Source organism: Carcharodon carcharias, chromosome 8, assembly GCF_017639515.1.
Source record: "Carcharodon carcharias isolate sCarCar2 chromosome 8, sCarCar2.pri, whole genome shotgun sequence".
Taxonomy (NCBI): domain Eukaryota; kingdom Metazoa; phylum Chordata; class Chondrichthyes; order Lamniformes; family Lamnidae; genus Carcharodon; species Carcharodon carcharias.
In genome coordinates, this window is record NC_054474.1 from 69,435,496 (window position 1) to 69,451,632 (window position 16,137).

The 16,137-nt window shown below is 42.4% G+C and overlaps 1 protein-coding gene across 2 annotated transcripts in view; it reads left to right on the forward strand.

The window, feature by feature from the left end:
• Nucleotides 1–16,137, forward strand: part of emx3 (empty spiracles homeobox 3) — a 134,430-nt gene that overhangs the window by 47,275 nt on the left and 71,018 nt on the right. The window contains exon 3 of one of the 2 annotated variants that reach the window (XM_041193846.1): nucleotides 6,663–6,778. The exons of the other annotated variant lie outside the window; for it this stretch is intronic. Within the exon in view, the coding sequence (XP_041049780.1) occupies nucleotides 6,663–6,740 (78 nt within the window). The 3' untranslated portion in view covers nucleotides 6,741–6,778. Of the gene's footprint in view, nucleotides 1–6,662; nucleotides 6,779–16,137 lie in introns of those variants that run through there. 2 annotated transcript variants of the gene reach the window in all.

Consider the following 16,137-nt stretch of genomic DNA (forward strand, 5'->3'; position numbering starts at 1 on the left):
AGTTGAGATGGAAGTGACTTTCCTTTTCCAACTTCAAGGCAGAGACCTGCAGATAAATTGACTGTAGGATAGGCCAAATTTTGCAACCTGTAAATTAGTCAAGTGGCAGTGAATGGTGATTGAATCAAATGTGGTCAAAACATTGTTAGTTAAGCAGAGCTGAGAGTAGCCACTGGTCAGCCTTTCTGTGAGGATTCAACTCCATTATGTTGTTGAAATTTGAAAGGTGTGAATATATTGTCAGCATAGAAATTGCATTGCCAACATATGACATTGCATTGGGAAGTTTACAAAAGATATTTTGTTTCAAATGTCTTGTGGTTTCTCAATGTTTTCTGAAATGTGTTCTATATTTTAACCCCTTGTGAACTCACTGGATATTTATTACTTGAAGTACTATGAAACTAATGGGTAATTTTAACTTTGGGTGACAGTGTAAGATGGGGATTATTAATTTGACTGCCCATTATCTGCTCCGCACAATTTTCCTTTTCAACAACGTCACCCACTTTACTCTGATGCCCAATGTTAAAATCCCCTCTCCCCCAGTTTTTGGCTGTTTTACTGTTGTATATACTATCTCTATTGTAATTAAACCTGTATATTAATTTGAGTTGGAATGTAACCATCTAATATTCTTGTATTCACCAAGTTTGGAAAATGTAGTGGGTTTCACACAGTTTCTGGTGCACTATACTGACACAGAATGATAATTGGTCATCTTGGGCATGTTACTTCAGACATGCCAAGCAAAAAGATGCTGTTTTGGTTCATAGGAAATTCTTTCTGTTTAAGAAAATAACCTTCTCTGCTTTGAGCAAGACAAGAGTGTTGGGAGGCAGTCTGGGCCTTAACAGTGGCAGGTTCATGTATACAGGTCACAGAGATGGCATGTGTGTGAAATGGAGATTTCGGAGTGATAGAGAGATCACACTCTCTTAATACAAGAGCTAGGTTAATGCTAGGGAATGTAGGAGAGACTTTAATAGAAAGTGTAGTGGGAACTTTACACTACATTTAACTTTATTTCAAAGTGGTTAATGAGAAAATGCAGCATGACTTTATTTTAAATTTAATCCATGGTATTTGGATCAGGGAGGCCTTGATGAGGCAAGGTGGATAGAATATGCAAAGATAGCCATAAAAACAAGTTGAATCTAGCAGACATTTTGTCCATCATGCTTTGACATTATACTATCATGATCATAAATTTGTGTGGCACACATGTATCTGATTGGCTCAAATTTTGTATGCATAGCAACAAATCACAATTAAGGCAGAGGGAAGGCACCAAACACCAAGTGTAAAACAAAAATAAAAACCAACAACTGCGATTTTAAAAATAGCTTGGAATCAGATCACAGGTTATCAAGCGTGCTACATTTTAATGGACATATACAAGGGCAGCAGATAGATGGGAACACCTTCACCTGGAAGATCCCCTCCAAGTCACTCACCACCCTGATTTGGAAATATATTGCCGTTCCTTCACTGTCGCTGGGTCTGGGTCAAAATCCTGGAACTCCCTTCCTAACAGCACTGTGGGTGTACCTACACCACATGGACTGCAGCGGTTCAAGAAAGCAGCTCACCACCACCTTCTCAAGGGCAATTAGGGATGGGCAATAAATGCTGGCCTAGCCAGCAACGGTCACACCCCATGAATGAATAAAAGAAGAAATTGCAATTGTATCTGCAACTCAAGGTTTGGTTTCACATCACGTATGAGACAACACCAAGCTAGACAGTGAACAAAATGTCACACATCTGTCAAAGTGATGGAAGAATCCATCATCAAGTAGGCGTACTTTGCTAGCAAGAATTACTACTGCAAAATTATTGATGAAGAAGAAAAATGCAATTAAAAAAAATGTTATTGGCCTGAACTTCTGGCCAGTGGCAATGAGGCCTGCATTAGCCCATTTTTTTCTGGGATCTTCTGATCAGCAAAATGTGCAGCACAGCGTCCCCTTCTTAACTCCAGCAAGCAGAGGCGGGAGAATGAGAGGGCATGCCCAATTTTTATGGCACTAGTTGCTGCATTCGGCTAAGTTTAAAGGTCCAGTCTTTGAGTATGGGTTAGTGAATGAATGAGTAAATGAGTGATTGGGTAGGTGCATGAGGTGGGTGGATGGGTGAACGGGTAGGTAGGTGAAGTGGGTGATGTGAGTAGGTGGCTGAGTAGGATTAGCATTATTTAAAGGGTCAGGCACTCAATTTACATCTTAGATGATTTTTAAGAGCTTTTTTGTTGCTAGGTGTCTAACGTAATCTGGAGATTTTTTGGCGATGATGTGAGTGCCTGGATTTACTGGGAGTGTTGCTGCATGCCCTCATGGAGGACAATGGAGTAGGTGACTGACAACACAAAGGTTGTAACAGGTATGGGGTGGCAATAATGGTGCATCTGGGTCTTCAGCATGATTGAGAGATGGAGCCGAGGCTGCAGAGAGAGCAAGCTCTGCCCTATGCTCTTTGCTAGCTTGGAGCTGGATTCCTTTGTGCTCCTTAATGGTGACAGGAGGCTACCTGGCAGGCCAGTCAATGCATCTAGATGTGCATGCCCATCAGTGCTCTCTTGTATACCATTCCGTTAAGGTCCTGCGCAGCAGAACTCATCTTTAACCTCGCCTTCTGGTGAGCTGTCAAACAATGCTTTCCGCTGGCCTGGCTGCAGCCCAGTGACTCACCACACACTGATGCCAACTCTATACTAGCCTCCCATGCATGTTCAGTGCCAACATTTGAGCTGGTGGATGTAGGTGTCAGATCAAGTGACGGGGCCTCTAATTCAGCACCTTTCCCTTCCTCCTTGGGTTGCTGTGGTAGGGCAGGGGGGCAGTTCTTGGTTTGGAAATAGGGGAACACAAAGAGGAAGGTTGGTGTGAAGGAAGTGGAGTTGGGATGGGAAGCAAGGGATAACCTCATGGCTTGGTATATCCCTCACTCTACCATTACTATCAATCCAGGGGACCAAAGCTGGTTCATTGACTTCAGTTTTACTCCAGCTCCTTAAGGCCACACTTGGTCAAATGCTGTGTTGATGTCAAGGGCAGTCACTTTCACCTCGCCTCTAGAATTCAACCTGAAAAGTACCTCTTCCTCCCAGTGGCCTGAGCTTGTGAATACACATGGACATTGCGGTAATGGGTAGATCTGGTACAGCCAGGCTGATCTTGTGCTATCTGAACAATTAGTCTGATCTTATAGGTTTAGCATCGTCCATCCATTGTCCCCAGTTTCTGTGCTACAATGGAATAGAATTGATGAATAGTGTTTCTTTGACAAGTTATTTAATTTTATGTAAGTAATCTTAATGTATGTGTCTGGTAAGATGTTGAAATCTTATGCCCTAAGTATATTATTCTTCTACATCTGAAAGAGTTTGGATGTAAGCTGCTGCAGAAACCAGAGAGCTGACAGGTGAAGCTCACAGTGAGTAAATACCTATTCATCTCAGTCAAAACACAGAGCTTTACCAATTAGTTCCTATTCAGGGGAAAGTGTTAAAGACATGGATATTTGAAACTGCTGACATCGCTGCAGTTCAAGCATCACCTATTGTGGTTCTCAGTTACTCTGTTTATACTCAACTGGAGAGAGACTAGCATATTGCCCCTGTAGCATTATCCTTGGGTTGGTTTGAACTCCCCCTGCTAACCCAGTAATGTGTACTTCCTCAATGGTACCCCAATTACCAGGTTCATGAAATTGGACCCTGGCTAATTTTTCCCCTCTCTAATCCTGGTGCTGCAATTGCCAACCCAGCTGACTCAGCAGAGACTGGGAATCACCATGTTCCTATCCTGTAGGCCTAACAAGCCCGTGTTATAGGGAAGACCTTGTGCATATTCCCCACATGTGACTTAAATGGGAGTCTGTTCGACTGGCTGTAAACCTGACCAGGACCCAGCCAGATAGGCAGTCCTTATATTGCATGGAAGTTTCACAGGCAGGAAGTTGAGAAGTAGTGAAGTCAGTGTCATCTTTCAGTGTGGTTAACTACAAGTTTGCTAATTTCAACCTTTATACTGTGGCTGGCAGGTCAATTTCATTCAACAATAGCTTTGCGCTGTGCACTTGCCTTCTCCAACCTGGTGAGATGCAGGGACAATGTGGAACGGATGCACCGGCAGTTAAAATTACAATGCAGGTTTAAAGACTGACTTAATTTCCTATTTTTATATCTGAATGAGTGTCTTGATGCTAGTCAGGAATTCCTAACGGAACCCTCTGGCTGAAAGCTGGAAGAGGGTGGGATATTTTTGGCTCTCAACCTTACTTCCCTTTTCAGGGATTTAAACCCCCCTGCACATGTGCAAATCCAACTCCCCTCACATGGGAAAACTGAGTGCATAAGATCAGAAACACCAAGCTTGTTCTGTTTAAGCCCAGCCAGAAATTCCACATGTTGGTCCCCAATTCCATCATCTTCCCTGGATACTCCAGCAAATACAGTGGTGTTTAACTCCATTCCTCTGCTCAATCCAGAGCTCAGCTTCAAACTTAGTAATCGGCCCATCTCCAGCACGGACCTCACACATTTAATTGGGGCTTGGATACTCTACTGACCGCGCCAACAGAACTAGGCCCCTAGATGTGGCATATCACTTCCAAAGGTGACTTGTTTTTAATTAAGTATTCCCTTTTCCCAGTTCAGTACATTTATTTCTGTTGCTGTGGAGGACTGAAATATGATACTGCCATTTGCCAATTGTTTTCATGCAGTAGCCTTTCTTGCAATGGAATATTTACCTGGCAGCAAACTCAGTGCAGAAGGTAGAAACTCCTTTTGAGTTCAGGAGGGAACAGCAAAGGCAGATGCAAAAACAATTTCAGTATTAGGTCAAGAACCTGTGGTTTGGCACATCAGAGTGGACCTGTCTTTGCCACCTCAACTTCTTCACAGCCATGCCATCTGTTCTTGGCTGATGTGCAGCTCTTCCCATAGTTGTGAGAGTGACCACAGCACAAATGTTTTGTGCTGCTGCATTCTTCATAGCAGGAACACCTGCCAGAGCAAGTAGGCTGTTGCCTATAGATGCATTAAGCAAGTAAAGGACATGGTGGGGTTGGTGGGGGTGGGGGTGGGGGGGGAGGTGGGGGTTGGGGGGGTGGGGGCGGTGTTGGTGGCTGTTTGGAAGAAGATTTTCGTAGTTGGTGGACATAAACATCTTGCTGGCAAGATGCTCTCAGTGAGAAGCGTGAGCCATTTGGATGAATCATGCCTTTATTGCATCCAGTTGGCAAGGAGAGGAACCCAATGGCCCGACGGTGGAGCTGAATCAGAAGATTACCAAAGCCTAGTGGTCAGAGTACTGCACTGATAATCCAGAGAACGTGAGTTTAACTCTCACCTTGATAGCCTGAGAATGTAAATTCCGTTTACGATATGTGGCCAAGGAGATCAGATTATCATAAAAACCCAACTGGGCCACTAATGTCCTTCATGGAAGAAAACCTGCTGTCCTTATCCAGTCTGTCCTATGTACAATTGCATCCTTCATTACTGTGGCCCTCTGAAGTGGCCCAGTAAGTTGTGTCCAAACTGACCCACCACCAGCTTCTCAGGGACAACTAGGGATGGGCAATAGCTACTGCCCTTATCAGAGAAGCTCACAGCCAGAAAATAAATTAATGAAACCCCCAAAAAGTGAAAAATAGTTAATGTAGAACAGACCGTTGCTCTGTTGAAGGAGGGATTCTGTTGTTTGGACTGGACAGGCAGGGAGCTCCTGCCTAGTCTAGCAAAGCTGTATCAATCATCATGTCCTGCTATTGTACAGATACTCCTCACTGTGCGACAATGTGCTGTAAAGTGTTGAGGTTATGAATACAACTAGATCTTGGCTCCACAACTTGCAAAGATCCTACATGAAGAGAAAAGGAAGATGTGAGATTTCTGTGTGGGGTTCTACTGATCTTCTACTGAGAGTTGGTAAAAGATGAGCAACACTCTTTACATATAGTGCAAGTGGTGTTTGTTTATGCGTTCCATTGATATTTGCCAAAGTTATGGCAGGAGAGTGAAATTCTCTCCCAATATGTTATCTACCACTGTACTGTGTAATGCACTGTATACCTCCATGTTACAGTGGGAGGCAGTAAGGGTAACAGACTAATTAAAGGAGGATGCTTGCACTATGGTGGCATCGCACTTCTAAACTCTCCATCCTTCTACTCCTTCCACAGATTCTGAGGGGGTGGTGCTAAGCATCTTTGAGCCAAAGTGTGACAGCTTCTCGTGTTATCCAGGTCCACCTCTGTTGCTTGTGTTTTCTGTATTGTTTAGCATATCGTTAACAGTTGCTTTGCAGTCCAGTCAATTTTTCTAGTTAAAAATAGTGCCCCTTTAAGGAGAAGCAGAAACTGTTTAAGCTGCTTTAAATCCCATTCCATCCCATCCCAATTTCATTGCTGGCTAACAGTCCTGTGCTCACTTAACATCTGCAGGGCATATTAAAATTAAGAGAAGGCACAGGCCTTATACAATCTGACAAAGCCCGCTCATTCTGTTGCTAACACAAGCATCTTTATGCCATCTGTGTACATGCTCCTAAGTTTGGATCTCAAACTTGGATCTTTGATGTGATGTATTTATTTGAAGTTTGTGTCAGCCATGCTATTCTACTCTTGAATTTTCTCCTTTTTTGGTGGCATAGGTTGTCATGGACGTTGATGGATGGAAGATTTCTACAATCACAACTGGACTAATCAGACTAGATCATGTGGTGGGCTAGACCATCACATGATTTCAACTGGAGTAATATTGTATGGCATGATTTGAACGAGCCTAATATACTGCACAATTTGATTGAGCTGATGTCCAGTTTTAGTTTATTGCTGGTCACGGGGAAATAGAAAATGTTCGCTATATTGAAAGCACATTTATGCCATTATAGCTATGATGTGTTTGAAATAAATGCATAGATAGTGAAACCAATGTTACTGGATGCTTTTATCTAGTGGGTTTTAATGTATGGTTTTCAAATAAATGGTGTAAGAGGAGCTCCGAAAGGCGAATTCCCAACTTGTTTCTAAGTCACTGGTGCAGCAGCAGATCATGTGTGTTGAGATAGTCTGACAGTGTTTTGATTAGGTGCTGTGTACCTCTCAGTTCCTCATGCATAACTTTGCTGTGGCCATTGAGTTTTTAAACAATGGAGGAAATAGCAGGAGGGAGTAATAAAAAAGGTGGCAACTGGGTTGAAAGTCAAGGGAGATTTCCTTTCTCTGCTCTAATTCTGCCTTTAGCAGTCAGGGCACTGAGTGTTTGACCAGAGGTTGGGGAAACTCGTTGCAAAGAAAAGCCTTGGATCCCTGATTATGACAGGAATTTGAGCTGAGGAAATGGTACACCAGGACTTCACACCTGTTCGCAGATTGAATGTCACTCACAACACAAAACATTCTCTGCTCTTGCCTTTTATTTTTTTTTAACTTCAGGATTTTTAAGTTCGGGAAGAATATGTTTTTTCTTTGGCGTGAGAACCTGAACTATCAGTCATAGATACTTTTAGTTGTGAGGAAGAAAGGGGGAAGCAAAGCGTTTTATTTACAGGAAGGACTATTTTCAGTTAAATTGATAGGTCATGACTGCAGTAGCTCTTGTTCAATCTACCTGTTTACATCTGGCAGACAAAGAATGAATAGCAGTATTACTCGTCAAACCAGGACAGCCAGTGCATTTCAGATAAAAAGTCCTGTATCTTTTAGATTAGGAAAATCAGGAAAAGTGATAAAGCATCATTTCATTTTAAAGTAATTAATGATCTGGGCCATCAATAGGGTAATAGGATTTTGTTGCAGTGGCTGATTTATGACTGCTCAGAAAGCTACATTTTCACTATACTGTGATTTTAAAAAATTAAAACTTTATTACCAGGGCAGCAAATCACACTAAATGTGGCAAGACTCTGTAGACATTATTGAAGGATGTCAAATTACTTGTGGAAAGTATCAGCACTTGTTAGGCTTGTCCCACTTGGTCCCCTTTACTCTCTGCGTGTTACATACAAAAGTGGCAAGACGAGTTTAGATGGCCGGAGGTAGTTCTGGATGCAGTCGGTGACCAGAATGTCTCCTGGGTCTTGTTGAGCTCTACCCATTCCGCAACACGGTGCTGACCCACCTTCAAGATTGTTGGACCTTAGATTGGTCTCATCCACCAAGTCCACCGGAATCAGCCTTCACATGCCAGGGTAGGCTAATCCCTAAGTCGCCAAGAGCAAGGGACCTGGTGGCTACCCTCAACTGGTTTGGCCCAGCCATCAAGACAGTTTACCAGGGTGTGGACTCTGTTGCCAGCAACTACTTGGAGCCATAGGTGAGAACTGGGTGAAGATGAGGACAGATACAGGATGACCCACTCCAAACGGTCCAAGGACCCCACCTGTGAGAGATGTTTCCCCTCCCTTACATCTCTTGTTGATCTGACAAAGTCAGCTGTGAGGGGCTTTGGAAGGTAATGGAAAAATTCGGCTGTTTGGTGGTTCAGTTATTCCATAACGTCATATTTATGTGTGTCCTGGCTGATTGAGTCTTTTGACCCATTTCCAATCACTAAACATTAAACAGGGCTGTATGCTAATGCCAACCCTCTTCAGCATGTTTTCTCCGCCATGCTCTCCAATGCCTCCATGATGGTGATTGTCGCATCAAAATCCGTTATCACATAGACAGGATGCTGCTAATCTGAGATGAACCCAGGCAAAGACTAAGATCTGCAAGGACATACTTCATGATTTCCTGTTTGCTGATGACTGTGCACTAGCTGCCATTTAGAGCTGGACATGCAGTGTAGCAAGTACTTGTTCTCTAATGCATGCAACAACTTTTGGCCTTATAATCAGCATGAAGAAAACTGAAGTAAGGTATGACCATGCTCCAGGAAAGCCTGATTTCGAACCCAAGGTTTCAGTTCATAACCAGAACCTGTCATCAGTGGAAAAGTACTTACCACAGCTGCACATTTTCTCAAGCTGTCTATAATGCCGACAAGACGCATGGAAGAATTGCCAAAGCAAGAGTAATCTTCAGCAGACGTCCAACACCAGTCTGGGAATGAGTAAGTCTGCCAGTCATACTGAAAATCGATAGAAGAATAATCCTGTCCACCCTGCTCCACTCTGCTCTGCTCTGGACTGTGTACCAGCATCATGCCAAAAAGCTCATCCACTTTCACTTGAGCTGCCTTTGGGAGGTTCTGAAGATTGGATGGCAGGACAAAATATCAGACACTGAGGTGCTCACCTGAGTTGGCATGTCAAGGATCCACACCATATTGAGACAACCACAACAATGTTGGGCTGGTTTTGTGGTCAGAATGCCTGACATTTGCTTACCAAAGTGAAGCTTCTATGGAGAGCATGAGCCAGAGGTTGTGTTCCCTTGGCAGTCAAAGGAAGCACTAGAAGGACAGTCTGAAGTTTTCACTTCGGAGTTTAGATATTGACTTCGAGTCCTGGGAGAAGTTTGCCCAGGATCGCAGCACTTGGCCCAACCAAATCAAAAATGCTTCAGCCTCCTTTGATAGTAAGCACATATCAGAGGCAGAGACAAAACGCAAGGAGAGGAAATCCTCAACCAGCAACTCATCCAAAACTCAATCGTCTCTGCTATCCTGTCCTATTGACAGCAGAACCTTCTGGGTGCAGTTTGGCCTTAGCAGTCACCTACATACCCACCAGAACCCTACCAAACACCTTAGAGTATGAATATGGTCATCTTCACTTTGAAGGACAAACAAGGCATACAAAAATCGAGATGCACTCCTGTTCTCTTGTTTCTTTTTTCTTTTGTTTTGTCTCTTGTATTTCCAGTAAATAAGGTGGAGTTATTACTGGCTATTATCATGCATTTCCATCTCATTTGCATTTGACACAGTAGCAGGATTTTTCCAATTAGATTGGAAAATGGCCATGGGTTATTAGTTCTTCTGCCCACTCCACTTCCTCAGCCCCCTGCCTGATTTTGTGTAAGCAGCTTTATTTGCAGAATGAGAACTCTGTCCAATGCTGGGCCCAGCATCCGGAGTTTGCCGCAGGGATAGCAATGGGGTAGAAAACCACATGGAAGTGGCCCCTAAAGAGAAAGAAACACTTGCATTTATATAGGACATTGCAAAGCACTCCACAGTCAATGAAGTACTTTTCAAGTGTGGTCACGTTGTCATGTAGAAAATGTAGCAGCCAATTTGCACACTGTAGGGTCTGACAGTAATGTGATAATGACCAGATAATCTGTTTTTTATGGTATTAGATGAGGATAAATATTGGCCAGGGCACTGTGGAGAACTTCCGGGCTATAGGGTCTTTTACGTTCACTTGGGAGGGTAAGCAGGGTCTTACTTAACTGCTAATGTCTCAACGAAAAGATGGCATCTCCAACATTGTGGCACTCAGTCAGTACTGCACTGGAGAGTCAGCCTAGATTTTGAGTTTAAGGCTCTGCAGGTAGCTATGAACCTACAACATTCAGAATCTGAGGTAAGAGTGCTACCATTCAGTCACTGCTTAGAGCAATGGTTAAAAATAAAGGCACACAACTTTTTAAAGTTAAGTGAGCATATATAGGGGAAAAAAGTGTTTGATGGAGGCTTTCCAATATTTTAATATGTACACAAATTGTAGCATCTGCAAAGGTTAGTTGGGTAACAGAAAAATTCTTTTGGCTACGCTAATTGTGAGGAAAGAAAACAAAGTCTTTGGCCCGTTATGAGATGTAGCACTGCACCACTTGAACGCCCTGAGATATGAAATGAAAATGGTGCTGTGTGAAATGATAGTGAGGAGGGCATTTGTCACCGGAGAGCACCCTCCCTATAGGACACCATTGTAACACAGTGGGAAGGAGGCAGGGGCAGGGAATATGAGGACACAGCTAATACAATCTGCACCTAAGGTGCAAATGTTCTTCAAGAGGGAGCACCGATTCATCATGGCCTCGCTGGGTACTTGGAAGCAGAGCTCCTCTGACCTAATCATAGCAGTTGTTTGGTGGAATGTTGAATTGGCAGACAGCTGGGATGAACAATGTTACAATTTGCCTTGGCAATCCTAGCTAGAGAGGTGAAAATACATGTTCCTAATCTTGATTGTGGTTCATTTTCTGTTCTGTGTCTCTCGAACACATACACAATTAATCGTGGAGTCGGTGTTATGGCAGTGGATGGTAAATGCTGAGTTGTTCAAATCCCAGAGAGAAACTTGAAATAACTGTCACAACTATGTTACAGTTTGTATTTATTTCGAGATACCTGCCTTGAATTCAGCTGTAATAAGACCACTGAGAAACCTATAAGTTTCTTACAAAACTAAATTAAACCTTCATTAATACAAAAAATGATTTTAAGCACATACATAGGTTTATAAATTACTACTATGATATCTCCTAGCTCCCAGTTACACCTTCATTAAAGCAACAGCAAGACACAAAGGCTTGAATCTTCTGATCGACGTGAGGGGGCAGGTCCTTAATTGGCCTGCCCACGTAAAATGGCGATGTGCAGCCAATCACGGACAGTGATCGGCTAAGCGCCCGCTCCCACTCAGCCCACTCCCTCCCCGACGGGGAGAAAATTCTCCCCACAGGTTTTAAAGACTCAGGCAAAGTAACACGTTACCCTGAACAGTTGAATTCAAAGTGAGTTTTTCTCAGCTTCAGTTCCTTGTAGACAGCAGCTTGAGGCTTAGATACTAGAGGCTTTTCACACTTGTGTTAGATCTTAAAAATGCCGTCTTTCCTACACACAGCCTCACCTCCTTTATACAGATTCCTCCCTTTTCAATGTAAATCCCATTGTTTCGATATGTCTTTTCAACTCTACTTTTCTAATAATAAAGATCTTTCATAGTACTAATTTTATCAGTAAGCTTTGGGAAAAATAAACACACTGTTTGGCTTAGCATCTGTTGGCTAGGTGTAACACATTACCACCTCTTTGAAATTCACTACTTGGGTCTAAAAATGCAATTTTTTCTTTTACACCTCACATTCTACACACTTCAACCATGTTTACCTATTTAACATTTCAAACCTAGCTTCTCTTCTAACACATCAAAGCCTTCAGGCCAACTGTCTTTAATTCAATTATGTCCCACACACACAGACACACACTATTCCTATCCTTACAATAAATTCCAATACCATTATGAAAATTATTATATTTTCCTGACAGTCAGCTGGGTGTGTTTAACATAGTGGCTTTTCATCAGTTGCAAAGGTGGCTTCATCAAATCAAGGGTATCATTAGCCAGACAAATGATCAAATGTAGATTGTTTAGAAAATAAGAACTTACTGGCTGATAACATTAATTAAAGCAAATGAACCGATTTACAATTCAATATTTCAACTAACAATTTTTCTTCCAATTTTCAACAAATTTTCCTTTACAGTTCCTTTGATAATGCGTTCATGGCTATAAGAATAAATCAGAATTCAGCTGAGCCAAGATATTGCGAAAACCAAGAAATCAAAAAAAAGATAAAGTTACTTTGCATGGTCCCTTCTTTATGGAAAAACTCTACAGAAGTAGAGGTTTTGATTAAACATATTTAAATTTAGGAAAAACAAAACACGATGGATGTTGGAAACCTGAATAAAAGGATAAAACGCTGGAAATATTCAGTAGGTCAGGCAGAATCTATGGAGAGAGCAACTGAGCTAACATTTCTAGCTAATGACCCTTTGTGAGATATGAAAGGATTTAGAGATGCAACAATGTTTAAGCAAGGTGAGGAAAAGCAGGAGTGGAGGAAAGAACAGAAGGGAAGATCTGTGGTAGGTGCCCTTCCTGCCTTCCACCCACTGCAAACCTTCCCGATTGTTCTTTCCTCCCATCCCTCCCTTTGCATGCCTCGCTTAAAAACAGTTACACTGAATGAGATGTTAACATCGGCCCAGAGTTTGCAATCGGTGAAGCTAGGGCGTTTGCCACTGATCTTGAAGTAAGTCTTACGGCTGAATTGTTCTGTCGGCGAGCAGGGGGTGGGGATGTGAAAATGATGTGGGATGATGTCGGGGGGAACTCCTGATGTCATCCTACCCCATTTAAACCTTCAGGAAGGCGGGGCACAGTGCGATCAGCTGTCCACCCGCCGACCTGTCAATGGCCAATTGAGGCCATTGACAGGATAATTAAAACAATTAAAGGACCTGCTGACGGGATGAGGTTTCATGTAGGATTTAAAAAAGTTTATTAAAGTTTCAGTGAAATTTATTAACATGTCCCATCTCGTGTGACATTGTCACATGAGGTGGACATGTTAAGAATTTTTTTATTTTTCTATTTGTAAAGTTTATAAAGCTGTCAGCTATCTCCCTGAGGCAGCACTTAGCCTCAGGGAGATGTGTGCTCTCTTGTGTGCATGTGCGAAAGAGCACACTCTTGCATTTGGGGAATCACCACGCCCACCACCCCCCCCACCCGCACAGGAAGCGCATAGTGCGGGGGTCACGCTGGGCGGGCCTTAATTGGCCCACCCATGTAAAATGGCGGGGGGGCCTGCTTCTCCAGCGGGGATTGGTTCCCCGCCCGCCGGAGATTGGGTCAGGCCCACCCGCCCGACAGGCAGAAAATTCTGCCCTTACTGTGAATGGAAGTGATCTGCCTACAGAGAATTTCACCCCTATCACTGTGCAGTCATACTGCAACCAATTGCAGCGTCCAAGGAGCCAATCACCTTAATAGATTTTCACTGACACCGAAACAGGAAAGAAAAAGCAATAAAATAACGTAACTTTTACATTTTTACATGGAGAAAATTCAAGATTGGGACATGCACATGGGGTGAAGGTAGAACGCAAAATATTCTGAAAAAACTTAAAACAATGATTTAAACATATAACTTAAAAAGTCTACTAATTACTTGTTTAACAACATTCTACAAAGATAAAATTAATTTTTTAGGGTGAGTTCTGTTGTCCATCATTTTTAAAAAATTCTTTTATGGATGTGGACATCACTGGCAAGGCCTGCATTTGTTGCTCGTTCCAAATTGTCCTTGAACTGAATGGCTTGTCAGGCCGTTTCAGAGGGAATTAATCACATTGCTGTTAAAAGCCTAGTTGCACCTCATTGAAACAGGTGCAACTTTTTATGGGGTTTCTAACAGCCTGTGGGAGTGGGAAAGTTGAAATTCTTGCTGAATTCAATGATTGCTGGCTCTAGGGGAGATTCCATTTCACAACCTGGCGAAGCATCAAGTGACAGACCACAACTTCAGAATTTCTGTGCTAATCTGTGCATACTTGGCATCCTGAAATTGCGGTCAGTTTCAGAAGAGTAATAACAGCAAACACTGAAATTTACCATCAACAAATCCTTCCAACTCCCCATCCCCAACCACCCCACGCAAAATCCAGCACCCACCATCATTAGCTCCTCCACCCACCCCTCTGTTTCTCTCTCCACTGATACTGTCAGGCTTGTGGAGTATTTCCAACATTTTCTGTTTCTCTTTATATTAAAGACTTTTATTTTGAACTTCCCTACAAACTTTGCTGCTAGTAAACATCTTCCAGAATTTCCTACCTTTGATTTGTGCAATTTTTATTGTTTCCCTTGATGCCCAAAATATGAGAAAAGATGGACTAGATACCACGCTTTAGATACAAAATAAAGACGAAACTAAAATCTTCGTCATTGCAAAAATGCCAAAACAAACCAGAGTTTGAACTCATTTTTACCAAGTAGATTGGAGTTCTTTTGAGGCCCCTACAGGATGGTTAGATAAGGAAAATGTGATGGAGGTTGGATACCTCGATTGCCAGAAAGTACCTGATAAGGTTCCTTGGAGGAGACCTGTGAATGAAATGAAAACTCTTAAACTTCCTTGTCAATGCTCATCATTCATACTGTTTCCTGAATTCTGGCATTTCACTTTCTATTTCATTTGTGAACATTGTCACAAGGGAGCAGTTTAATACACCAACCTCTCCAGACTGGAAATCTATCGTTTGGAAATACCAGTTTGGAATTTTTTGGACAGATCCAGACTTTTCTTTGACTTTATTGGCATCATTTTAGAACTGTATTTTGGGAGTAGAAGGATGGAAGATACTGTATTTGGATAAGTAAAAACATTTTTATTAGTGCTTTATAATGTTTTATCACAGTTTTATGTTTCAGCTAAATATTTATATCTACAGTGTTTTCCATTCACACATTTGTGGTTAGGCATTCCAACATCATTCTATAATCCAGAAAATTCCAAAATCCAGAACTGACTTGGTCCTGAGCGTTTCAGACTGAAAAGGTTACAGTGTATTTCAGAAATTTACCTCTCTTCTCACATTACCTCCCTGCTTTCATTTCTTACTGACCCAATGCATGTCTGCTTGTATCTGATTTGTCCGCGGAATGCTTTATTGTTCTTCTTTCTGTTTCTCAGCTATATTTTCTTCATAACAAAAACAGAAATACCTGGAAAAACTCAGCAGGTCTGGCAGCATTGGCAGAGAAGAGCAAAGTTGACGTTTCGAGTCCTCATGACCCTTCAACAAAACTAAATAGAAATAGGAAAGGGGTGAAATATAAGCTGGTTTAAAGGGTGGGGGTGGGGGGCAGAAGAAGGTGGGGTGGGGTTGTTGGGACAAGCAAGCAGTGATAGGAGGAGATAACCAAAAGATGTCACAGACAAAAGAACAAAGAGGTGTTGAAGTTGGTGATATTATCTAAAAGAATGTGCTAATTAAGAGTGGAGAGCAGGACAAGCAAGGTAGCTCTAGTGGAGGTGGGGTGAAATAAATGATGGATGGAATACATTTAAAAATAATGGAAATAGGTGGGAAAAGAAAAATCTATATAAATTATTGGAAAAATCAAAAGGGAGGGGGAAGAAACGGAAAAGGGGTGGGGATAGAGGAGGGAGTTCAAGATCTAAATTTGTTGAACTCAATATTCAGTCCGGAAGGCTGTAAAGTGCCTAGTCGGAATATGAGGTGCTGTTCCTCCAGTTTACGTTGAGCTTCACTAGGACAATGCAGCAAGCCAAGGACAGACATGTGGGCAAGACAGCAGGGTGGAGTGATAAAATGGCAAGCAACAGGGAGGTCTGGGTAATGCTTGCAGACAGACTGAAGGTGTTCTGCAAAGCGGTCACCCAGTCTGCGTTTGGTCTCTCCAATGTAGAGGA